The 27,225-nt window shown below is 34.3% G+C and overlaps 1 protein-coding gene and 1 long non-coding RNA gene across 20 annotated transcripts in view; one reads left to right on the plus strand and one right to left on the minus strand.

Annotated features, from left to right (window-relative positions):
- Nucleotides 1-27,225, minus strand: part of RBMS3 (RNA binding motif single stranded interacting protein 3) — a 764,097-nt gene that overhangs the window by 68,704 nt on the left and 668,168 nt on the right. For 10 of the 19 annotated variants that reach the window (XM_054479599.2, XM_054479608.2, XM_054479601.2 and 7 more), the window contains 2 exons: nt 17,715-17,825; nt 9,648-9,695 (listed from right to left, as the gene is read on the minus strand). In XM_054479599.2, the coding sequence (XP_054335574.1) occupies nt 9,648-9,695; nt 17,715-17,825 (159 nt within the window). The remainder of the gene's footprint in view (nt 1-9,647; nt 9,696-17,714; nt 17,826-27,225) is intronic. The other 9 variants (XM_054479604.2, XM_054479609.2, XM_054479602.2 and 6 more) reach the window with 1 other exon arrangement.
- On the plus strand, nt 19,756-27,214 carry LOC129032447 (uncharacterized). The gene is made up of 3 exons (XR_008501365.1): nt 19,756-20,073; nt 26,852-27,054; nt 27,179-27,214. It is a non-coding gene; the product is annotated as an uncharacterized LOC129032447 (long non-coding RNA).

Genomic DNA, 27,225 nt, shown 5'->3' on the forward strand with positions numbered 1-27,225 from the left:
AACAAACATTTGAAGATCATATAACGTGGTACTGATCTTCTCATAAAGAAAGAGCCATTTTTTAGCATAAATGGCGAGACTCGTGTTTGGAACTTAAGAAGGTGAAAAAGGCTGAAACAGCTGAAGGAGCATAAATATGAGTGTGGGTCCAGCTGAGCTTATAAAGAACCAATTTGCAGAGGACAAAGAAACTCCCTGTTTTAATGATTGTGACAATCAAATGTTACAAATCAATTCACGTAGAGCACTAAGTACAGTGCCTAGAACATAGTATGTATGTGATGAATACATACTATATGATGAATAAAATACGTGATGAATAAAACACTATTTTACCCTCTCTCATGTTTGCATTTATATTTCTTCAAGGACATTTAATGTTCTGCTATATTTTTGTTAGGCAATATTATAATTGCCCTTGAGATAAGGAAAGAATTTATGGAAATCTTTCAAATAACCTTTAATTAGCTGGTAGCTATTTGCAAGGTCATAGCATTCCCAACTAAACAATTTTCGAAGATTATGAACAATTTTCAGACAAGGCCACTCAAGGACTGTGGTGGATAAAAGAGAGACAGGTACATTCTGCAAACCTAAACAATCAAACATCTCCTTTTTCTGTCTAACATTAATGACGGCTGCATCTTTGCCAATGATAACTTGAGCCCTTCTTTCTTCTTCCCAACTACTAAATAACACTTAAGACACACAATCATTCAATTGCCCCTCATTTCCAGATATCACTCAATGTGGAACAAATGGTCACTTCTTCATAACCCTTCCCAAAGTCTTACTGCACAAGCTCTAATTCTGTAATAAGCCCTTCCAGACTTCCTTTTCTGAGATGCTCCACGGTTCAACTGGCATATATTTTCCCTTGTTTCAGCAAGCTAATGAACTTAACTATGTTTGACTATAGTTGATCCTTAGTTTTCTTTGGCTAGTAGGCTTCAACCCTCCAGAACAAGTATCTCAAGAATCTCTATAATTTTTACCAAATCTTCATATTTTATTTGCTAATGTAACTGCTCAACTATGAATAAAATTCATATTTCCTGGATCTGGAGTCCTGTGCATTCCCATATCTGAGTCTCTTGGGCAAACTGCTAGACTCAGAGCAGGCACATAAAGTTGCCTGATAAAAAATAATATACTGATATATTCCACATGATCAAAATAAATAAAACAGTGGTAGAAAGGAAGGAAGAATAAACAATATCTTGGGTGGCAAAAGCACTTAGAAGTTATATCAGCTTGATTGGGTAAGTATAAGTATTTTGTAATTACAGCTCAGGGAAACAAATCAACAGCAGATTTCATTTTAAGCAGAAAAGTAAAAAAAAAATGTGTATATAGTAGTAGTCTAAGTTGCAGAAGTTAGACATAATATGTAATTAAAAGTGTATTATATGCGGTCCCCTTTCAAATATGTCATATCAATTCTGTAAACCACAAGAGCCTTGATGTCTCACATAATATAAACTGGGAAGGTTTTAGGTTGTTCCAACTGCTGCATGCAAGAAACATCATATATCATTTGAAATGTGATTTCAATATGAAAAGCGGCATTAACTATTGGTTGTGGAAATGTTGATCTTCTGGTAGGTGGAAAATGAATTTACATAAAATTTAATGAATTTAGATTATAGAATCACTCAAAAATTCTGCCAATTCTATATAGAGATATAATGTCTCTTTTAATCTTGCCCTAAATGCCTTAATGTTGAGATGTGATGAGTGGAGGTGGGGAAAATGTTAGAGGTTACCACTGCTACTGCTATCATCCATATAATCACCACACTCATTATCATCATCTTTATTTTCATTTTCATACAGTCATGTTTTTCTGGTACATAAATGTCTCCTTAAAACTGTTGCCATTTCAAAGACTGTTATTAAAGTTTTAATAAATTATAAGTGTAGCAAAGCAACATTTCAAGAAGTTTAGAAATAGAAATTGAAAACATATGAAAATAATTTTATGCATTCATTTCTAGATTTTTTCATGTGTATGTTTTAGGCTTCAAAATCATAATGATTGTTCACTTTTGTCATCTTTTCACTGTGCATTATGAACATTCTTTTTCATGTTATTAAATATTTATATTTATTATATTAATTCACCTAGTAATATCATAATAGTTTGGCCAATAAGAAAGATAATATAATTAACTTTCTTACTATTTCTTTTATTTTTAGATATTGAGTTTGGAAACTATTTAAAAAGATTCCTTTCTTTGGATCAGTTAATCTAACATAGCAAATATAAGATTAGCGATACTTCAAAAAGTCCTAACACACTTTCCTGAATGCAAAGAAAGGAAGCAGAAAGGAAGCTTCAATTATTTAATATCGATCATGAGTCATGCCCTTACTAGGTACTTTGGACATACCCTTTCAATTAATCCTTTTATTGTTGTGTATACATAAAGAGGTAATAAATAGATTATATACTCTACTCTTAAGGAGAGAAAAGCTAAGCTTCAGAAAATTTAAGTAACTCTAATTGTTAAATAATTATTAAATAATATGACCCAGAAATCACATACACCCTGTGAATTCTAAAAATCATTTTGATTTTTTCTACCATACTTTTTTCCTGTTTAAAACTTCATGTGTGAGAATGAAAACAAACAGTGTCTGGCGGTAAATTTTTAGATAAGATCAACACACAATCAAAATCATCTTTCATTTTGTCTTTCTCCTAAGATGTTTAGCACACAAACTTCCCGTTAGCCCAATAGTATTTCTTCATTTATTTTTTACTAACGGAATTAGAAGCTTTGTACTTCCAAGTTGAATTTGTGGAAGATTTACAAAATTAAGCACTGCATTAAGAAGTACAATTAAAAATACCAGCAAATCAACGAACATTTAAGAGCAATAGAGAGAACATGCTACCAGGAACACTTGCAATGTACTCCATCTAATTCCAACTATCCTGATAACCAAGGCTAAGGGGAAATAGATTAAGCTGGGTATTTTACATTGTTAGTTAAAAATAAGTATATTCATTCATCTGGAGAGAGATACTTGCTGAGACACTGAACTCAAGGATCTATTAATCATTTGCTTCTTTATATAAAAGACATTGTGTAAAATAACAGACAATTATGTTTGCTGTGGCATCTCAAAAGGCTGGTAACGTTGTTTAAATGTTCGTGTAATATATTGCTTCTCTAAGAAAAAAGAGGTTAAAATGTTAAATTTTAACTGAGAGAAAACATTTCAATAGGGACGTCCAATTTTATGGTTCAGGCATTTTGCATTCTGATAAACTAATTTAACATAGGGTCTAGAGAACTGTTAACATGTTTGTTAGGCAGTATCTCTCCAGAATCAGATGTCTCTCGCATGCCTCTGGCAAGGGCTGAATCATACATAGTCAATTCATGACTATATTCTCTGACAGGCTCCTCAAGTGCCCACTTTGTGCTGTTGATTTAAAACGGGGACCATGTGATTTCAGTACCAGATGTGCTGATTCCTGCACATGCAATTAGCTTACTTTAAAGTCCATTGTTGTCTTGAAAGTGTTCTGCTGCGTATTATGTAGGCTCTGTCCTTTTGTAGATGACTGAGGCACAAAGTGATGCTGTGTGCTGCTGCTGCGGGAGGCTTTAAGTCAGTTGCTGCCACTCACTGAAAAATTCTACTGCAGAAAGCATTTTGAGAGGCTGCCTTTTGATTTGATGTGTGTGCTGCATCACTAAGCGTCGTTTTTCTCTGACCTTGCCACAGAGGATAGTCATATCTCCAGCCATCCCAGGCTTGCCCTGTGTAGTGTTTGGCTTTTAGACAAGACCAGGAAAGCTTTCCCTTATGATCAGATGGCAAAGCAGCACACAGTACTCAGGGAAGCAGTTACCCAGGGGGAAACAGAATAGGTAAAATACTGGCAGATCAAGAGTAATTTCAGTGGACACTAATCAACAATCACAACAGTAACAGAAACTGCTTCGGGTGGTGTGACAAAGATGTCAAATATATTTTACTACAAATCTTTTGGGATGATATATTTCTCACCTTTTCTCTAAATTTCTAAAAGTATAGGATTCTAAAGGCTGCCAGGAGAATATTAAACAGAATATATGTTTGATTTTCCTGATTTTGATGATCCCCTGTTGCTGCTATAAGTCCTAGAAGACCAATATATAATGAAAATATTAAAAAATTAATAAAATATAAAAAATAAAAATATTCTTAATGGGTTTTAATATATCACTATTATAATCAATTATTCTGTACACACTAAAACACTAATAAATGTTTTTCTCAACCTCCATCTCAATGTCTACCATCTCAGATTTTCTGATATTTCTGTCTTTTATGAAATAAAAAAGCTCAAAAATGTGAATTTTAAGGGAAGGTCACTTCATATGTATTATAAAGAATATCAGTGATAGTATTTAGTTTGGAATACCTATAAAAATAAATTGATTAGAGAGAGCAGGGGTAGGCAAACTATAGCCCACAGACCAAATCCAGCTTGCTGCCTGTTTTTGCATATAAAGCTTTAATGAAATATAGCCGTGCTCACTTATTTGCACATAGCTTGTGTCTGCTTTCATGCTACAGTGGCAGAGTTGAATAGTTATGACACAGACTGTATGGCTTGCAAAGCCTAAAATATTTACTATCTGGAAGTTTACAGGAAATGCTTGCTGGATTAGAAGATGAGGCATAGAATTTTACACCCACCTATCCCATCCTCTGAAAACAAAACAAAACAAAAACCAAAAAACAACCTGGGCTAAATAACAGTGATGTTTATATATTAGTCCAATCTAGTTGCCTATTTTATACATAAATAACAATTATGGTCCCATAGGAAAATTCTTAATGATTCAATTTTTATAATTTAGCAAACAAAATAAATGCACCAGCAGGAACACAATAACTCAGCATTCACATGCCTATTTGTCAAATACTTGCGCAAATATCATGTACAGAGTCCTGCTCTGCAGACCACTCCTATGATGTCTGTCATATACTATGTTATATGACATTTCTTTATAACCTTTTACTCTGTTAGAATCTTTGTTCTTTGGGGGCAAGAAATGGACCTACCCTTAGTTTTTTGTAGCACTGTAGGTACTCTGTAAATATTAGTTGAATAAATGAAGAATAAGTAGAGCAAAGTCTCTAAGAACTTATTACGAAGAAAAAAATCAATTAACTCATTTAAAGAAAGACAGTTTTGTAGTCAACATAAATGCACAGTATTTGAGCCAAAAAATGAAACTGATTTTCATGTGTGGCTTGTGGGAACACATAACAATGTGTCAGGTCTTTTACAATAAAAACAATTTAATGGCTAATTGTTGCTAATTGGAGGTACTAATGGACTTAATTTTTAATTAAAAGATGGAAATTATTTGTAATTAGCTCATGGTATCTATGAAAACAAATGTTGCTTAGAGCTTGAAAGATGGTCTTGTTCTTCTTGTTCTTTGAAGCAGCTAAAATACTCTGCCTTTCCCTCCTCTAGATGATAGAGGATAGTTTTACACAGTAATTCTCACCTAAGATGCAGCATAAAAAATAGGCTTCAATTAGATATTTGCTTGGACATCACAAATTCCAAATTAATGAGGCTTTCCAATGCAAACTTAGATTGCTGAAACAAAAACAATGTGAGAAAGTGCATGCTGTTTATAACAGTGAATTTTGTCTTACGTGCATCAAGTACTCCAACGAAGAACTTTATTCGTAGAGCACAACTCCATGGTTAGAAATCAGACATTTAAAAATTTCTTATTGGACCAGTATATTATGATTTATGCAAACTTTTTCTGAGAAATCTCATTATGAAGTTGTACTGATAACACTTATTATTTAAGCCTGTTTCAGCTGGTGCATAAAAGGTTAGAGCAAAGAATGAAAATATGCTCCACAAGTTCTACAGGTTCTTTTCAGTGTATTTTTCAGGCCCCATTTTTCTTTTCTTTTAAAAAAAAATTTTTTTTCAAACCTAGGTTCAAATTCTGAACTCAAAGCTTTTTAGAAAAAGAGGACAGATTTTCATTCTACTTTAGTTCTCTAGTGATAGTAGTCTCTTTTGCTTGATTTCATGCTGATGTCATTCAAGGAAATTAAGCTCAAAACAACTGAAATAAAAATTTGACTACAAATTATCTTCGGTTTTCATAGGTGTTGCATAAAACCCAACCATGTATAGAAAATGGTATTTTACTATGCCTTTACATATTTTTTCACTAACATTTGCTCAAGAGAGGAGGATTGTTAAAGGAGTTATAGTTGTTATGGAAAAGAAATACTAAAAAGAGAATAGATTCCTGCTTTGGTGTGAAAATGTAGAGGGCAGTTTCAGCCTTCTGTCTTCTCTCCTTGAAATGAGCTAGGTAAGGCCTAGCAGAGATGTAGGCAACAAGAGATGACTCCAGGGAAATAAATCAGAGATGCTTCTGTTTCCCAAGCTTCCTTCTTTCTTTTGAACATCACCATTTTTGCTTTAACTCTTTCTTCCCAGATTATTATTATTTTTAAGACATATTCATTGTTGAAGCTTAAATATGTAACTCAGATTCTTCCTAAGTAAAATATTCTTGAGCCATGTATAATTTATTAATGGCAAAGAACAAACAAAACAAAACTAAAATATGCAAAATACCCCCACTTCATTAGTCACTTTTTATGTTCACATTAATGAACTCCCTTAACTTCTGTCACTTTCACCTCAAATCCACTGTGGCCACCTGCTCCCGTGATTCAAACTTTGCCAAGAAATAGTTCATTATCCAAAATCTTAAATCCAAGTATTTTACTGACTACATTCTACATCTCATTGAAACTGCTAATCTCTATATTTTATTTTCTATCTCTCATCTACCACTGCCTTCTTTTTTCTTCCTTCTTTATTATTCTTTAAACCCACAGTTTGCCACTCAACTACTTTCTTGTCAATATCATAATTGCACACTCTCCTTTTCCTCACGTACCTAGTAAATACTAACGCTGCATTAATTTGCCTATCTGCCTTCTTGGCTACTGATCGTGACTGCAGAAAATCAAACATCCTCACAGATTAATCACACAAATACATAGTCCACAGCTTCAAATGAACCCCCACTAGTACCCCTCAAAATTCTATGGATTGTTAGTTGGCCTTCTCAGGCCATAGTTTTCCAAATCTCTGTTCTTCTTAAATCCTTACTATATGTCATCTCTCGCTCACTCTCAGAAGATGACATCACTTAATATTACACAGAAAAACAAACAGTATTTGTCTTCCTGAGGATTTCAAATATTCTTTCTAGATTCCTGATTCTCTATACTTCATGCATTTAACATCAAAAAAACACAAATAAATGTTGTTATTAATGTTATAATGGTCTAATATTATACCATAATATTTTAATCAGGGGTCTATTTTCTGTTCATCTTTGTATCCCCAGTACTTTTGTGTAGTGTCTAGCACTCAGAAGTTGTTCAATAAATGTTGAAATATTGATTGAATGAAATTAAGTTATGTATCTGTAAATTGCCAAGCAGATATCTCAACTTCGATAAATTAAAACAATTTAGTTAGATTCTACACTGGCAAAGAATTGATTATTTGTTTTGTCCAATATTGACATATTGGAAGATTTGGGAAGGAGATATTACAATGCTATTGCCTGTTTCACTTTCCTGATATGGCCAAGGGTTGAGAAAAGCATATTCAATTTCTCAAAAGTCATTGAAGTTGTCCTACCAGCCAATTAACAAGCATTTTGGAAAGGCAAGTCTATTTCTATTTAGATGTAGACCAAAGAAGTCTGTGAAACTTATGTCAGACTACCAATTAAATCTTACAAGGGGAAAATAACTGTGAAATCTCCCAAAATGTTATTTTTCATATTAACTCTATATTGGGTCCCCTCCTTTGTACTCCACTGCTAGGGACCTAGGATGATTTTTTATTATAAATACAATATATCATATCTAATCTTTTTAACTATTCCATGTGATTTTTATGTCTTCTTGCTAAAGACTACACACAACTTTCAGATTACATTTCTTAAAGCATTGCTTTTATCAAGTCATTTATCTGCTCTAGAACTTTCAGTGGCCCTGTGTATGCAATCAGGTGAGAACTCCTGAGCCTAGATTTTCAGCCAGATCTTTTGCCTCAATTGACTTACGTAGAGCCTGACCTATGACTGATTTCTGATAAGTACTTTTAATGATTTTCTTGCTTTCTTCATTATGTTCTTGAAAGTAAAATCAGGAAACCTAGTTGAAAGTAAGTTCCAGTTTGTGTCTTTTATTTTTATAAATACTGGTAAATTATCAAGAGTAGATGTATCTTGTTAAACAAAAGTACCATGTATGAAATATAGTCTCTTCCCAGAGGCCCTAAATCCTAAATGAAATTGGCATGTTAAGATATGACAGGAAATACACTTTGGGAAAAACTAAGTGATATTTTCATTAGTGGCAATTTATTGTAGAGACCTTAAAGAGGACCAAAATGACTTCTCAGCCAAATGCTAACTTATTCTTCCTCAATGGGACATTATTAATTGAACTTTAAAGATGAGTATTCAGCCAGGAACATAACTAAGCAAGGCTACAAGAAATTAAAAAAGAATTACCATTCAGATGCTGGGTCAAGCAAACAGGTGGCCAAAAGCAAGATTTCCCCTGCTTGAAAACCACCAGCAGGTTGACAGATTCAACTGCTCCATGGGGTCTTTCAGTCTATTTCTGACCTTTGTTTCTTCTGTCTTTCCAATGCATTTTTCTCTTTGTATTTTATGACCTTGCTGTCTGACATGTCAAAGAATCAAAGAATTCATGCTCTTCAGATTGCCAGTATTTTATTTAATTAAAAAATTAACTGAAATAAAAAATTGTGCCCATTTTTCTCTTTGCAATAAATCAAAATTCAAAATTAAAATGAAAGCACAAGAAGATCTGTGCAGTTCAAAATAAAAATCCACCTCTTTACATAGACATATCCTATTACAAACTGCACTACTCAATTTTATGAAACAACTTAAATATTGCTAGTTAAAACCCTCAAGACACTAACATATTTTCAAATCAACCTCTGCCACCTTTTTGTATAAATGGAATAATGGCAGCTTTTCTTTCAATATCCGAAAGAATCGTTTTGGGAACAAATGTGAAGTGTAGATTCATTCAACAAACAATTATATTGAGTACCTACTATGTGTCAGACCCTTTGCAGGGTGCTGAGCAAGCAAATGGGATGATTTTCCAATTTAGAAGAATTCTGGTCTCTAAAGCAGTGCTTCTCAAACTATTTTTTATTAATCTGTACTCTCTTTTGCTATACATAAAATTATTTTCCCACTTTTCAGGAATTTGATGACTGTGTCTAACACTGAGAATCACTGATACACAGAACACAGATTCTATCTTCTGTGTATCCTTGACACATAAAATGGTTTTGAGTTTTTACTTTCTATTTAAAATGCAACACATTTATTTTCCAGACATATAACTGAATTATAAGTTTATGTTTCTGAACTACATATGCCCCCTTGCAAACTGGAATTCAAATTTCCTGCGCCCACCTCTGTTGAGAATCACTGCTTTAAAGAGTTTGGGAAAAAAACAGGCAACCTCCATCTCTCCCCTCCAATCCAGTCTTAAAAGAATTAGAATTTTCCTACCTGACACAACAGCTGGTGGAGTATCATAATCCTGTCTTGGGATTGAATCTTTGAATGAAAAGAGCATGAGAAAGAATGCAATGAAGTACAAAAGAAAATAAAATAGAATCAGCCCTAACACGTGGAAGAGTCCGCTGTGTGTCATATGGTTGCCTGACCCCCCTGCCTTAGAGCAGTAAAGGCATTAGGATTCCTCATTTGCATTTGATACTATGGTCCCTATTACCACAATACTGTACATGTTATTAGGTCCCGTTAGACTTGCTGGGACAGTACAGTTTGTCCTGAAACACTGTCATCTTCCACAGCCTGTTTGGTACCTCCCTTAGGGAATCAATATAAAACTTTTACCCTCTCTGGCTGACCAAAAGAGTTCTACAAGGCAGCCCATCTAGAGGGGGCCCAGAGCATGATATGAAACAAAGTCCTGGAGAACAAAAGAAAGAACTAAAATTTAAAAGAGAAAAATAAAAAATTTGTACATTCTCATATTCTATGGAGGCTAACACATTTTGAAGGCAAAATTTCATTATTTATTACTCAGCTCCAGCTCTGATCCTAGTGGTTGTCAGTGGGCAGAGCAGAGGGTGCTTTCACCTCAAGGCCAAAAAGCTTTATGTGTTGTAACTGTGGGAGCAGAGATACACAGAACAGAATCTATTGAACATGACGGTTATCTTTATCCCAAATCTCCTAGTATTGAAGGTGTCAAATTCTAGATAAGGCTTAATTAAACTACATGGCAATCATTTCAAAATTAGGGCTTACATGGGACAAAATATATCTGCTTTTTTAAAGATGAAAAAAGAGCTTTTGGTTCACTGGAATTTCTTTAGCCAGGGATCTTAAAAAGGAGATTGGGATATGGCGTAGGCCTAGGGTCCCTTTCTAAAAATGGAAAATTCTAATTTTGCCCCCCACTCCATTTGGAGGGGTAAACTCTAAAAGAAACTTGAGATTGTTTAGATTCAAATCAACTGCCTACACATGGTTAAATAGATGCTCTTGTGTGACTCTTATTCCATTTATATGACCTTTATTAAAAGCAAAAATCCCAAATTTTCTTTTTCCACCCATGCGACAACTTTTGGACTATCACGTATTTCTCACTTTCATCTCCTTGCCACAAAAGGTCAATTTTAATCACTCTCTCCTGAGTAAATGGCATGTGAGAAGACAGATTAGAACTTGAACATTGCAAGGCACTTTGAGCAACAAAAGCAAACATGATCAAAAGATTCAAATGCAAATAAACCAGACACATGAGTTATTTTGTTTCTTGCAACAGGTACCTGAACTACTGAGTTGATTATAATCCCCAAATCTAGAAGAATTAGAATCATTTTAAAAGTTTTTCCAGTTTTTAAAATAATAGTAGTAACTCCCAGTACCTTTTGAAAAATTGCAATCACACATTACCACTCCAAACCAAAAAAAAAAAAAAAAAAAGTTAATTATTGGACCATGCTACTAGACATTTTCCAAGAATATACTTATGACATTTTAAAATAAATAATAAAAGCCAATAATGTTTATTGCTGAATAGCTGGATAATGTAGAAAAGCATAATGATTAAAATAGACATTACTCCTAATCCCATCACCTGGAAATAGCCACACTTGTTTTATATTTCTCTTTAGCCTTATAATACTTCTTTAGAGTTGATACTGAACTCCACACATGCAAATTTACATCTTTCCTTCCTTCTTTCTTTCTCTCTCTCTCTTTCTTTCTTTCGACAGGGTTTCACTCCATTCAGGCTGAAGTGCAGTGGCACAATCATAGCTCACTGTAACCTCAAACTCCTGGGCTTAGTTGATCTTCCTGCTTCCGCCTCCTCAGTAGTTGGACTATAGGGCACACAATAATGTAATGCTTAGCTAATTTTCAGTTTTTTTTTATTGTGATGGGGTCTTGCTATGTTATCTAGGCTGGTCTCCAACTCCTGACCTCAAGCAATCCTCCTGCCTCAGCTTCCCAAAGTGCTGTGATAACAGTCATGAACCACTACAGCCTGCCTTACTTCCATTTTTTCAAATTTAACATTATAAATAAACTTTTTCCCAATTATTTAATGCTCTTACGATTTCATGCTGCATTACATTCTGGTTTATGGATGGATTATGACATATTTAATTATTCTTCTTTGTTAGACATTATAAAGAACACCGTGTCAAAAATTTTTGAGATATAATTATTTTTCTGTTATTTTAGAATATTTCCATAGACCAGCTTCTCAAAACTATAACTTCTTGGTCAGTCAGTATAAACGTTTTGAAGTATCTCGACTGACTACCTTGCTATCCAACTGGTACTCATACAAATTTAGATTCCTATCATCAAGCAATCAGTGCTAGAGAATGCTTATTTTCCTACACTTTCATTAGCAATTTGTACTGCACTTTGATAGCTTTATTTGATGGGATATATGTACATGTATATTTAATTACTGTTTATGTTTCTTTGATTACAATTTTTGTACATGTTCCTTGGCATTCTATTTACTCTTTTATCAACTTTCTGTTCATGTTCTTTGGCATTTTATCTATTAAGGCTTTTTTACTATGTCAGTAATTTATTTGAATTCAGAATTCATTTTTTTAAACAACAAAAGTGTAATATTTACAAATATACACTCATACTACTAGACTTATACTTAATGCCAGTTCATTTATTGTTTATAAGACTCCCTTCAAAGGTCCTTCATTTTACAGTAAGACTAAACCAATTTTTTTAAACTATTACATTTTTAGATATATTTTCTGCTTTGTATTTGAGTGTTTTAAATTAATTAATATTTTTTCTTAAAAAACTATTTTAGGAGATGTACTCATTACCATTTATGATACTGCTTCCTGAATCAGAGTCCATTTAACATCCTGTTAGCTTTTTAAAACTCTGTCTTAATATTTATATTCATACCTAATAACAGAAAAAAGAACAATGTCTAAACAAACTGAATAATTGAGGATTTTCACCTGATACTATCAAAATTTCAGAGCAGCGAAGGAGTGGTGTGACTGAAAAATGCTAGAGAACTGTGGGGACAAATGGAGTACAATTACAAGGTTATTTTTGTGAGTGACTATGGTTACACTGTGGAAATCAATGATATCACAAATCATCAGTGGCTTGGAGAATACAAACCAAACTGCAGATACAAAACCTGCAGAACAAAATCTTTTTATTTCTTCCAACAGATTCTGGTGACATTGTAAGCCACTGGTGACCAGCAACTGAACAAATGAAAAGGAGATAAGAAACTTGTAAAACAAGATTGTCATGCAATTTGGAGGTTCTCATAACACAGTAAAATCTCCAGTGGTTTCTGCTAAAGCTTACAATAAAGTGATAAGAAGTTATGGATAATGGGGCTTTGGTTCCATCAACGGAACGCTGTGACAAAAAAATAAACAAAAGTAGAAAAGCTAGGAAAATCCTTCAGGGTCAGCAGAGCCCTGAAATAAAACAGTTACACTGCTTGCATAAAATGCATCTTTTTTGAGGCCTGCAGATTCTGTCTAGCTTAAAACAGAGAATTGAACAATAAACATTTGAGGTGGCAAATTGTAGAGAAAGGTTAATTAAACTACATGGCATTCATTTCAAAATTTGAGGTCATGGGAGACAAATATATCTTCTTTCATGAAAAGGAAAAAGAGGTTTTGGCCCAATACAATTCCTTTAGCCAGGGACTTTAAAAGGAAGAGTGGAACTAAGCCAGTGTTCAAGATCCCCCTTCTAAAAATGGCAAATTCTAATATAGCTACAACTTCCGTCAGCCCTGATCACTTCCTACTCTAGATTACTCACTGGATCGCTCTCTGCTTTGCCCTTGGAACCCATCTGTTTCTAGAGTTTAGAATCCTATCTTAATCTTAATCTTAATCTTGACTTGTCACTGTTCACACCTTGTTTTGCAGAATTTCTGTGAGCTCAGATGTCTGAAATCCTTTGAAATGTTTCAGTTAGGAGAGAGACACAGTCAGATAGTTTTAGATTGACTACCTGTGACGACAGGGTAGAGAATGGATTGGAGCAAATTGAAATTGAAAACAGGAAGAACAGTTAGGAAACTGTTACAATTAATCAAATGAGTCCCAGGGCGGAGACTCCAGAAATGTAGAAGAAAGAATGTATTTGACTGATGTCTATGAGAGAAAATCAGTGGGACTTGAAAAGTAATTGTGTATGGAGGTGAGGGAGAAGGAAAGGGTCTTGATTGGGTCTTAGTAGATGTATGGTTTGGCTACAGGGAAAATGGTCATGTCATTAGCTTGCAGGGAAACAGGGAGCAGAAACAAGAGGAACAGGTTTCAGTTGGAAGAAAGTTCTGGAAGGCTCATGAGATTAGTTTGGGTCATGCTGACTTTAAGATGTCTGAGGGAGATTTCCATGGAGATATGTAGCAAGTAGTTGGATAAATGAGTCTAAAATTATTAGATGAGGTTAGTATTGGGGACTGAGATTTAGGAGTCAATGTGGAAGCCAGGGTTTAAAACCATGAGAGTGAATGAGATTGCTTACGAAAATCATGTGGCATAAGTATGTTAAAAATGAAGCTCTGGCTTACCAATCTGTGCAGGAAGAGAAGGAGGAATGGCCAGAGAGGTTTGTGGAGAACCAGAAAAACCTTGGGCAGGAGTTCTTGGGACAAACTGGACCCAATATTTAAATATAGGGAAATTTCAAATCAAAATTCAAGAATTCAGCTTATCTTTAAAAGTGGAAAGTGAGACCACCCTGGGTCTGTATGTCCATGTGGCAATAGCCATCACAACAGCTGTACTACCAATGGAATAGTGGCTGTCCTCTTCAGATAAGGCATCCATATTTCAGGCTGCCAAAGGCACCACCTCTCACTTCTATTTGCCCAAAACTCAGGCAGAGATAGTATTATTATTGCATGGAAAATACATCTTCTCTAAAATATAATCTCCAATGTCATATATGTTTATACAGTATGAGTATGTTTATGATACAGGCAAATATTTAAAAATTGATTATATATTTCCGAAGGTTTTTGTTTGAACTTGATCCACTTCATTCATTAATATGACTTGGCTGGACTCTACAGGCTTTTGAGTTTGCTACCTTAAAAGAGAATGTTAGCAGCCAAAGAAATGGAGACGTTAAAGAAATTATTTATATCAAGTGAAATAGTGCAGGTAAGTGATTTATACCATGGATTTTATAGTGTGTTACATCACTTCTGGCTACCTAAACTAGACTCCCACCAGTTAGAAGCCACTGGAAGTGAAGGGTATGAGAAGCTCATTTGAGAAGCACATACTAGGTATCACACTGTATAAGATATGCTGCATATTGTCATTTCATTAACACTCACAACATCTCTGGGATGTAAGCATTATTTTTCCCACTTTGTAAAATGAGAAAGCAAAAGTTCTGAGAGGTTAAGTAACCTGCCTAAACATGCAGAGCTAATAAGGGAGCAAAGCCAGGTTTTGAACTCAAGTTTAAAAACAAGGCCAACTGATCTTTCCATTATGCCAGGATTCCTTCCCCATCAATGAAAATGTTGGAAAGATGCAATAAGGTAGAAAAATCTGATTTTACAAAATCAACCTCAACTGGATAATAGTCACTCCAAATGCCAATCAAAATTCAGATAAAATGAATCTATGACGGCATATCGAAGAATTAGAGTGACAGTCTAAGAAAACAATATAACAATATTCTGGACACCAACCACACTTAATTATATTTTGTTCAATGAATCAACAAAGTAATTCTGTTTTCTCTCTACCTCTTCGAAACCGTACTAAATTTTACACTTTCCCATAACATCAGGTAATGCAAATATTATAATGTATCTAAGCATTATTTAGTATGAATGTAAAGGGTGAAAAGAAAAAAGCTAGTGGAAATTTGGTGTTAATAATAAACCATATGCTTAAAACTTTTACTCTCTAAGAAAGAGAATGTTATATATTATTACTGAATCATTTGGCTATTACCAGCTGCCTAAAAGTCATGGTCCCTTACAAATGTGTTCTTGTTGAAATGCTCAAATGCAAAATCATAATATATGTTATTGAATCAATAACTATTTTAATTCTGAGTCTGTTCTGTGTCTTTCAGCTTATTTTTTTAATTCCCTAAAGGATTCAGTCATATGCTTAGTCAACTAGCTCTTATATTTCTACTAGTTTGCAAACTTAAATTTTAGCAAGTCAGTTGGCTTTACTTTTGAACCAAATGAGTAAAAATTATAAAGAGTTTCTATGTTTTGCATTATAACTCTCTCTTTAATCAGATTCCAGATTGTTATTCAATACAGTAAAATTACATTACATCACTCATTCAGAATTTATGATCACTGAAGGACACGAAAGCTGATATGGAGGGAAATCTACAATGTATTAATAAAAATAAGAAACTGCAGGCCTTCTGATACTATTCCTAGGACCTGCTTATTAGTAACACACAAAATAATTACAAATAATTCTTTGATAAAAGCAATAAAATATTGTCTTCAAGCTCTATCTCCATGATGAAAATTAGCTGTACCACAGCATATAGTTAAATATATCTTAGACACGATTTCTAAAAGTGTAGGTCAGAAACCTAAGAGATCATTTGATCCAGCCCAAGCATTCAGACAGGTAAGGTACCATCAACTGCTTTTTACAGGTTCTGCAACTGAGATCTTAGTGATAGGCACTTTGTTTATGTTACTAAAACTAAAATTTCTTTGTTGAAAGAATGTGGCTCTTTCCATTAAATTATATTGACTTTCTTCCTATTTAGGACAGATTAGTGAGTTCTCAGTGGACATGCCAGTAACTTCTTATACTCTTAAAAGCCCATGAGTCAACAAGATTTATTTGGCAAGCAAGCCATTGCTATAGGGTAAAATTCCTGATACACAACTAGTGTGCATATTGTACATAGATATTTGGAGATGAAGTCAGCATAATTGAAGAATCACAGAGGTGGTAACTGTAAGACATATAGGCTTAAAAATATAGAATTGAATATTCAAAGGGCCCCTTATATGATCAAGTTTAATACTTCAACTAGATAGAGAAAAAAATTCAGACTAGAGATATTATTTTCCCAAAAATTGACAGAAACTACAGGGCTTACTCAAGTTTTATATCTAGGATTTCTGACTCCTAGTCCAGTGCTCTTTCTACAATATTTAAGCTGCTTCAGTCAAAAGAAAATATATTTTTATTTCTATGTTTTGTTAAATGACAAGATTATCTGCACTAACATTTACGAAAATAAAACTGTTACTGAAGGTGTCACATGAGTGGTTAGGTTTCATGGTTTCATTGTTCTCTGTAATGGCAACTAATGAAGTTTCAGTATTCTAGATTGTATTAGGCTTTTGCCTCCTTGAACATTTGGGGAATTATCTTTTAAAAAAATCTAACATAAAGTTTTTCTTATGATTTAAAATGCCTCATTGATACAAAATCCAGGCTGCAATAGGCATTTTTCAGCACACTTTTGTTCTCTGAGGAGAAAGATGACTAGTCAAAAATATCACAACCTATAAGAAAAAATCAAGCACATTAGGTTCCCTTCCTTCTTTTCAACATCATCCATATCAACGTATCAAAAAGAAGGATTAAAAGAACTCAATTATACCTCAATTACTCTTTATTGATTTAATAGTATCAGTCATAGATCTGGCCCCTCACTTGTGTATAACCTGGTAATAATATAGTAGCTGAGCTGGTAAGCAGCTGGGAAGAGAAAACCAGGATTGAGTATATTAAGTCACAGGGTCTAGATTTGCAGGTGCATGCAAAAAGGACACCTTTCCAAAAACAGACATTCTATCTGGTACATTGTACCATAAAAAACAAGAAGTAACTGAATGACACAATAGAACTTTAGCCTTGCTACTGTGAGTACATGTGTCTTGGAATTGAACATACATGCAGAATGCAGCTTATTCATACTGAAACCTGAAAGATGTGTTAGTCAATGAATATGGTACAGACACAGTTTCACTGATAATGCCAGTAAAAATGGAAAATATCACATCTGATCAAAAAAGTTCAAGGAAACAAAACAATCTCTTCAACTCACCGTTCCTGTTGTGCCCAATGAAAGGTGATTCATCTGCTGTGTCAGGGGGCCCATCATGTTGGCTGGCTGCATTGACATGGGATGGTCCATGGTTGGTGTAATCACAGCACCCTACAAGCATATACAATGTCCATTTGAAAACATATCCTACAAGGAAGGAGACTTCTTACAAATAAACGCTGTAAATTGTAAATGTCTGAACATCAAATGTTTTTACTTTTTTACTAAAAAGGCTAAATTCAACTGTATATAATTTTTATGTCCATTCATGTCATTTTGTGCTTGTCTGAATAGATGGCATTAACAACTTCCTTTCTTCTGAGGTAATTTACCTGTGATGTGTCTAAAATATGTCACTTACATTTTCATTTTTTGAGGTAGAATGTATTGAAAATCATCTATATCCTCTTGCCCACTGTTCTAAATATAAACTTCTCTGACTGAAAAATATGAACATTAGTGGAAATTCTCTAATTTTCTTGTTATTTGATAAGACTTGGTTTATGTCATTTATCTATTATTTATTAATACATAGATAATTCTTAGTCACCCTAATACAATCTACCACTAAGAGGGATAATGCTGGCCCACATAGGTTTCTGAACTGGATCTCTTTGAAGGACATATTAAAATCTATCATTGATAATCTAAAAATCAAAATTACTATTTCCCATTTGTTTTCCTCCTAACCTTTTGACCTGTTTTCTATCTATCTATATTTTAGACACAAGACAGAATACCAAACTCTGTTAAAGCTGGTCAAATTTTTATGCCCATCTACAATTTTTTTTTAAAAACAAAAGTGTCAACTTTTAAATCAGATGTTAAGAAAAGTGGATGTCTAGAATATGTCTTTTGATTTATTATCATTGTTGGGGATAAAAGAAATTACAGACACTTTAAAAAACTTCCATCCATATGCAAAGTGTCATATGGTGAGTGAAGAATGGAGCTAAGTCATTTTATCCTTCCATTTCTCTTTCTCTACCCTGCTACTTTCCTTGCAGTAATTAACTTGGAGAATGAAAAAATATTTTAAAAAAACAAACTTAAAAAGCTTGAATTGGATGGAATCTTTGAGAGTATATAATTTCAATGTTTATTTAAAGATTATGATAAAAGTAGAAACATGTTTTATAACAACCCATTTAAATACTCAGTTATGATAAAATGATTATATATCTGAATAAATTATTTCCCTAAACATTATTTTTCTCATTGGACAGATGCATGTAGATGGCCAGATCTTGGCACCCAAACTAATTACCCACTGTGTGTTTCCTAAAATGCTTTTGCTCAAACTAAGCAATTCTTCCTGGTATTATCAAAATTCAACTTCCTGACTATATCTGTGAAAAAGATCAGGCTATCACTCTGCCTTCCCTACGGGCTCCTCCCCATTAATTTTCAGAGATAATAGAAATTGAGCCAAATATTTGGAAATGCTTGATATACAGGGCCAGCTTTGTTCACAAACACATTTAGGCTTTTCAGTAGGAATCAATCAGAAAACATGTCTGTTATTTTAAAGGTCTGTAGCTTGTAAATATACACAATTGTGCATTTGTGTTGTTTGAATTTCTCGATGCTTCTGTGAATTGTCGTTCATCAGGATGCCTCTTAAATGAGAAACGTAAGATAAGCTTTTACTTAATTATAATTCAGAGACACATCACTTTTCTTTCTGCTGCCTGAACCTTTTTAACAAAAGCATCTTTATTGTTTTCCTTTTTAAAAAAATACTTACTGGCCTTCATTTCAGGTATTTGTTGTGCCAGACCAGAAGTAAACACTTTAAGAAGAACTAGGGTTCTTCTTAAATCACCTAGGGATAAATTATAGAATAACCTCAGACTTAAGATGGAAGTCCTGAAGCATTTTTTTTTTTCAACCAAAAAGTGGCACTTTGACAACATTCTAATGCTTAGCAGGTGCAAGACTTCGATTCTCTTCTTGAACTCAAGACAGGTTATGTTTTCAGAATATTTGCCCCTAGACATTCCAACATGCAGCTAAACTGTCACAACCCCAGAAACCCCTCAATTCTAAACAGCTTGCTCTAGCCACAAAAAGGATCATTCATGTAAATCAGAGATAAAAACCAAACTGCGTTTGGTAAGGATACTTTCTTCTCAATATCCTGGAGGTTGTCTCATTCCCCAGGGGTGTGTTTTTTTTTTTAAAGGCAATATGCAAATGAGGTAGGTGAGCATGTGACAGAACAATCAAAATTCATGCATGATGAGAAGGATCGAATGCCTGCACTTGGAATTAATTTTGGAAGAACTGTCTGGTCTCTTTGAGAATCTTTTCATTGAAAGCAGTATTTGGGGACTCATTTGATTACAGATGTCACAGAGTGAGTGTTGCTTCTGTGTATAAACCAGAAACCTGACAATCAAAGGGAAGAGTAAGAAGGGATTTATCATTAATTGGAATTGTAAATAGCAACACTAGGCACAGAGTGGAAAATAATGTAAGGAGACCAGTTACAGCACATAAATGAACAGTTCTTTCTAAGCAGATCAGTTACTGCACATAAATAAAAAATAAAATAAGGATTCTTGGGGAAGGATATGTAAGAATCTAGAGTCTTGTTCGCATTCAATAAAAACATTCAGTGAAAACAATCCTACAAATTATTAAGAATACAAATTTTTTAATCTTAAGGGAATGGAAGAAATGTAGTCAGGGAGTAAACTGGAAGTAACTAATAGGAACTCCTGGGAGAAATGAATTTTCTTAGTAACACTTTATCTGGGACAGACAAATTAGAGAGGTTTAGTGTTGGTTACCTGCAGCAAAGGGGGTGTTTGCCAGCCACTTTGCTTATTTAAAACTACAGAATCTCTTTTGTATTGTATATGACATAAATAAATAAATACAAAAGAAGAAAAGGAAAGCCTTATGGTTAGTATGGCAAAGCCAGTATCCACAACCGTAACTCTGACTTATTAAATACACTGTCAAATCCACTCCAACTCAATACATTTAAGCCATAGGCTGAAGAGTGTTTGTGACAGATGTTGCCAACACATTAAGCATAATTTTGTTTACTTGAGATGTATAGGATATGGTGTCTGACAGAGTTCACTTGGCAAGTGGCAAAGGAAGAAGAAACAGATTTTTCATTTTAGCATCTCTGGATGTCTGGGTTTGCTCAATGTTTGGGCTGCAAAGAAAAATATTGTACAATGCTATAATTCCACTAAAAAATACAATGACCAAACAGCTGATGGAAACGTCTGGTCCTTTTTAGCCACTGCCTTTGCAAAACAAAGCTGCTCCCACTCAAGAGACAAAGGGTGGATCTGGTTGCCCTAGTTCTGAAATAAACAATTTTCAACAGTAATTTGGGTAAAGTTTCCAAAGATCATCATGTGTGGCGTAAATATATCTGACCTAAGGCCAGAAAAGCATCTGTGTTGTTAACCTTCTGCCAATGTTTGAAAGAAATTTGAAGTCTTTGAAAGTTCAATATTTTAATTTCCCAACTGAAATACAAAACCATTGGCAAATCAGGGAAAAGCATGTGTGGTTTCTCTCCCATCTAGAGCACACATAGCTGGCTTAGCACCTATATTAATCCCAGAAGATGAACCACAATAAGAAGAATTAGCTGCATTAATATTCCTGTGATAGTATCCTAGGTCAGTGCCACCCCAACTATGGTTTGTGGTTCAGTAGCAGCAGTAGACAAAAATTAGACTCTGGGATTAGGCCTTGAAATCTGTGTTTTAACAAGCTCTCCAGGTGATTCTGATATACTCTAAAGTTTAAGAAGTATGCTCTGTCTAAAAACTGCTACCATATAAAGCCAGTGTTACAGTTCTTACAGGCAAACAAGTGGCTTTATTTTATGTATGCGGTTGCTCAATTATTTGTTTGAATCCAGTCTTTTTACAGGCCATGGTCTTTTATGTGATAATCACATTATATCTTGTTAAAAACATTCAAAGGGGATAAGCCTGCATTTTTGATGAGCTGACCTAGAAATATTATCTGAATAATCACACCATATAATTACTGAATAAGTGTGATGACGTGACATGCTTCAATTTGATCAGTTTGGCTTGTATTATAACACATTGGGAATCCTTCATATTTGGAATCTTAGTAGCCTTGCATTTGAACTCATAGAAATGGAAAAATAAAAATAAAATTATTTGGATAAGTGAAAATTTAAAAAACAGCATCCCCTTTTTTCTGTTGTCTTATCTAAATGCCTCAAGTCAAAATGTCTGTGATTTGTATTATACTATTGCCTATAGTTATTCACACAAAACTATATATGAATTTTAAAAAGGTGGTTTTAAGTCACTATTTCATTATTCTTTTATTCATGTCTGATTTTTGCCAGTTTTTAATATTCCTAGAATAAATACCTAATAGCAACAGAGATCTCATAATGTAAATGGCATGAAGGTAGCTTAACTTGAGGAATAGCTGTCCAAATGCAGTGTTCTGCAATATTAGCGGGCAACATTCCTTGTCTTGTAGTATATGTAGGGATGTCTAATTTCTTTCATTTGTTGATGTCAGCGGTTTTGTTTTGTTTTGTTTTGATGAGGGTTCAGGGTTTAAGAAAGACTTTTGTGGGGAGAAGAAACAAAACGAGTAAGAAATGTCTCTAATTCTTAGAAACAATCATTAATCCTTATCTACCTTGATAAATTTCCAACCAACGGAGTAGTGCAGTTCAACTTTAAAAAATTATGTTTGAAATTCAAAAGCTGTGGCAAAGGTGGTAGCCTTTAACTTTGTAAGTATTTTGGAAGGATTTGACAAATGCTTGAGCTATGGGAAATGATGAATTACATGGTAAGCCAGAAGCCACACTGCCCCTAGAACTTCATTTTAGCACTTAATACCTCCCTCCCCTTTATTATTGTCTACTTGTTTCTTTCCACATTACATCTTTCAAGAGGGAAGACATTATGTTTATACAACTTTTGTAATCTCTATAAATAGGAATTGCATGCAGTAAGTACTCAAAACAGTTTTTGTAAATTAATTTTATATATCAGTACCACTCATTTTTCAGTTCAATGACAAACAGCAAATATTTACCAATATTTCTGATTTTGATTGTTTATTCTGAAAGGGTTGAAATTATGTTGTTTTGTTCACCACTGTCTAGTGTCTATAGTGCTATTTATGGTATGAGGCATATAATATATGCTTTATAAGAGTTCATCGAAAGAATGATTAAAGAATGAAACTTCTAATCAAAAAGTAGTTAGTTAGAAATGTTATTTTGAGATTGCTTGTTAAAATGGATCATTACAAAATTCTTGAGAAAACCTGTTCTCCCAAGGGGCAGTTCAGTTTTAAAACCATAGTTCAACTCACACATGCGCATTAATGATATCTTCAACCACCATCCCCTTAAAGATGAAATCCAAGATTTGCTTGATGAAAAAAGTTTGACTAATGCTATATAAGTATATATATATATATATATATAAAAGAATAAAAAGTATTTGTATATGTACATATTTCATTTGTTCTCAACCAGGAGTGATTTTGCAATGTCTGGTAACATTTTTGGTTATCATAACTGCCGAGGTGTGCTATTAGCACCTAGGGAGTAGTGGTTATTGATGTTGCTATACATCCTACAACACAGAGAACAGTTCCCCACGACAAATAATTATCCAGCAAACCCAGGATCAGTGCTAGGGTTCAGAAACCCTGGTCCATACATACATATATCCGTAAGTTCCATTTATACAAAGTGAGGAAGAATTTGAAAGGCAGTAACTAGAAAAATGACACAAAGTAGGCCGGGTGTAGTGGCTCACGCCTGTAATCCCAACACTTTGGGAGGCCGAGGTGGGCAGATCACGAGGTCAGGAGATCGAGACATCCTGGCTAACACGGTGAAACCCCGTCTCTACTAAAAAATAGAAAAAATTAGCTAGGTGTGGTGGCAGGTGCCTGTAGTTCCAGCTACTTGGGAGGCTGAAGCAGGAGAATGGCGTGAACCTGGGAGGCAGAGCTTGCAGTGAGCCAAGATCATGCCACTGCACTCCAGCCTGGGAGACAGAGCAAGACTCCGTCTCAAAAAAAAAAAAAAAAGAAAGAAAGAAAGAAAAATGACACAAAGTATTCATCTACAGTCTGTTCCCTACAACTAATAGTACATTTTAGATCTATGGCAAGATTATGGTTATAATATACACCAATTTCCCAAATTCCATAATTGTGCAATGAAAGAAAGCAGGACTATTACATGACTTCCAATGGCTTTATCATTATTTTTGATTGCTAACTTATTTTGCTATTTATTTTGGAAATGGGGCAAACTAGAGCTGGGTTTCTCTTTCCTATGCTTGGACAGGATTAGACTAATTGGCATGATATTTGGACTACTATATGGAGATATGTAGCTATGGGCTAGGGGTATAATGTTTAGAAGACATTTTCCATTGCTATATGATAAATGTAGAAGAGATATATACATGTACATAGATTTCCCAATAACAGAATATCTATTAATTATAAACATAGAGTTTTTTTCCTTGTACTCTTAATCACACTTTTAATTTCAAGTTGATTTTTGATTCAGTAACTAGTAACTGGAAGTATTTTTTTTTAAAGTTATAATATTAATAGACACTAAAGCCAAACTAGTTTTAGCCATGGAAGTCCCTTTAAAAGAATCCTAATTATGTGCTATGCCTATTCAACTGTGAATAATGGTTTCAATTATTGGTTAAGTACCTATTAATATAATAGTGTCATTTTGAATGAGAATATAAAGTAAATATGTCATATTGAAGTATTTCTTACCAAAGCAGGTACATAGATAATAAGGATTCTCAATAATGCTTTATTTTAATCCTTTAGACGTTTGTGCCTAAAACTACAGAAACAAGTTTATCAGTAGCTTTTGGTGTTTTCAGTAGCTTCTTTAGAATCCTAATAGAGCAAAGTGGCTTTTAAATATATTGCATTATTGAAGGAGAGTTGAAAATTTGAGATTTTGAGGACCCTGTGGTCAAAGGGATTTTGTTGACTGAATATGCAACAGGAAACTTAATTATTTTGTCATTAAACTTGTACACTTGATTACAGAATTGATCTTAAGATTATAAATTTCTTACACAGATGGGTTACTATATTTTTTCCTCTTATTTTTCTACTTAAGGAGATCATAACTGCTGGGTCAATGGAAATATTAATTGTTTAGAGAAAGATCCCAGGCCACTTCAGAAGGACCTTAGAGCTTCAATGACAAAGGGTGAACTTGTGTTCATCAGCTTCTGATTCTAATCGCATAACTAATGAGTAGCTTTCATCTGGGGATGTCTACCACTCACAAATATGTTATGGGAGAAGAGAGGAGCAAGTGGCCAGTAGCCCGGGTCAGTCATAGGAGTTATTCCCCAGAATGTAGTATTTGATAAGAATTTTAGAGGACACATGTAAACTGCTGTAGAAGTTTACATAAAAATACATGTGTTGTGGTGTAGATAATGTGAAAAAATGAGACTATTTGTGTGTAAAAATTAGTGGCATAACCATAGTCCTTTGTCTTTGCTTTGCAGGGCCCCCGTGGTATATAGCTTTCCTATACAGATGTATTGCACACTCCAAAATCTATTTAAAGGAATCAAAAACAACACAAGACAAAAAAATCAAAGACAATAGACTATAAAGCTATGACACTTAAAAATGAATTGATTAATCAAATATATTTCAGCTCCTTCTATGCTTTTTTTAAGATAGAAAGAAAACCGTTGATCTCTACCCACCAAATATATTTCATAATAGAAAATTATATTTGAAATATTGAGATTACCTCCTAATAATTTTTTCTACCTTAAAAACAATATGTATATGTGTACGCACATATGCATATATATGTATATGTGTACGCACATATGCATATATATGTATATGTGTACGCACATATGCATATATATGTGTACGCACATATGCATATATATGTATATGTGTACGCACATATGCATATATATGTATATGTGTAAGCACATATGCATATATGTATATGTGTACGCACATATGCATATATGTATATGTGTACGCACATATGCATATATATGTATATGTGTACGCACATATGCATATATATGTATATATGCATACACATATGCATATATAACCTTTAAGAGGAGCGGACCAGTTTCTCCTTATTTTTTGTTCTGAGTGGGGATACAAGGGAAACAGTGTTAAATGACCTCCTTTCCCAAAGTGCAACCTAGAGGTGAGTTAGTTTTTCATATTGGAAATGTCCTTTTTAAGACACTGATACTGTTAAGTCAATGGCTATTCTACATTAAATGTACTGGAGGAGTGTAAGAGTAGATAGGACAGTTCAGTGACAGGACAAGACATTTTTCTATTCCTGCTTGTCTTATTCAGAAACCAGTTACAGTGAATGAGTTGTAGGGCCGCCCAAGAGCATGTGCTTTCTACTCTGTTTCAGCATTATCTCTGTCAAAAAGAGACTTCTACAGGTAGGTCTGGGATGGCCTTGTTAGCATAGCACACATAATCTACGAGGATCACACAGCTTTCAATTTACCTTTCTAGCCTGATCCCCAGCCCATACACATGAAGCCTCTCTTTCCACCACACTGTATTCCTCATCATTCTCTTGTCCGTCTTACCTCTTACCCTTGCTGTCTTGGCCTGCAATGCTAGGCTTCTACAGCAGTTTACATGTGTCCTCTAAAACTCTTATCAAATACTACATTCTGGGGAATAACTCCTATGACTGACCCAGGCTACTGGTCACTTGCTCCTCTCTTCTCCCATAACATTTTTCACACACTTCGATCATGATCAAACTTTATTTCTTCCCTGAATCCTAAGTTCACTGGTATCATTAGCAATACCTTATATATTTCTTTTTTAATGGTTCTGAGCCCAGCACAGTGTCTGTCATAAAACAGATGCTTAGTTAATGGCGCTAACGGACTGAGTGAGTGAATGGCACTTGCTCACCAGCCAGGTCTCTGATGACTTTAATGGTATGTGAAACCATAACAGCAGCTCCTTGCTCAAACTGGACAAGAAGATTCAATGGAAATAACAGAAGCATTCTCAGGCCAAAAAGATGGATGTAAAAGATCCATTCACACACTTCCTCTGCTTTTCTTTGACAGTATCTCAGTCTGACCACTGCCAGCTTGACCTTCTCATCATTTAGTATGAAAATCCCAGGGCTTCTGAGAGCCACACCCCACCCAAGGAAGTTTAACATTGGAGTTCACAACATGATTTCCATTCTATGGAAGAATTATTTATGCTCAGTTAAATGCTGCAAGATGTTCTGTACATATTACAGCCAATGTGTACTGCCACAAATGTAGGTTAAGGTTTTTTAAATTAGGACTTCACTATGCCATGAACTGTTTTAGCAGCCATATATCTGCCTAAGATTCTTGTCAAACCTTGTCTTGTGATAAGAAATGCTTTATTCATTTGTACAGCAATCACTTTGTATACCTCCAAACACATTTTCAACTTACAGAAGTTT

Source organism: Pongo pygmaeus, chromosome 2, assembly GCF_028885625.2.
Source record: "Pongo pygmaeus isolate AG05252 chromosome 2, NHGRI_mPonPyg2-v2.0_pri, whole genome shotgun sequence".
Classification (NCBI taxonomy): domain Eukaryota; kingdom Metazoa; phylum Chordata; class Mammalia; order Primates; family Hominidae; genus Pongo; species Pongo pygmaeus.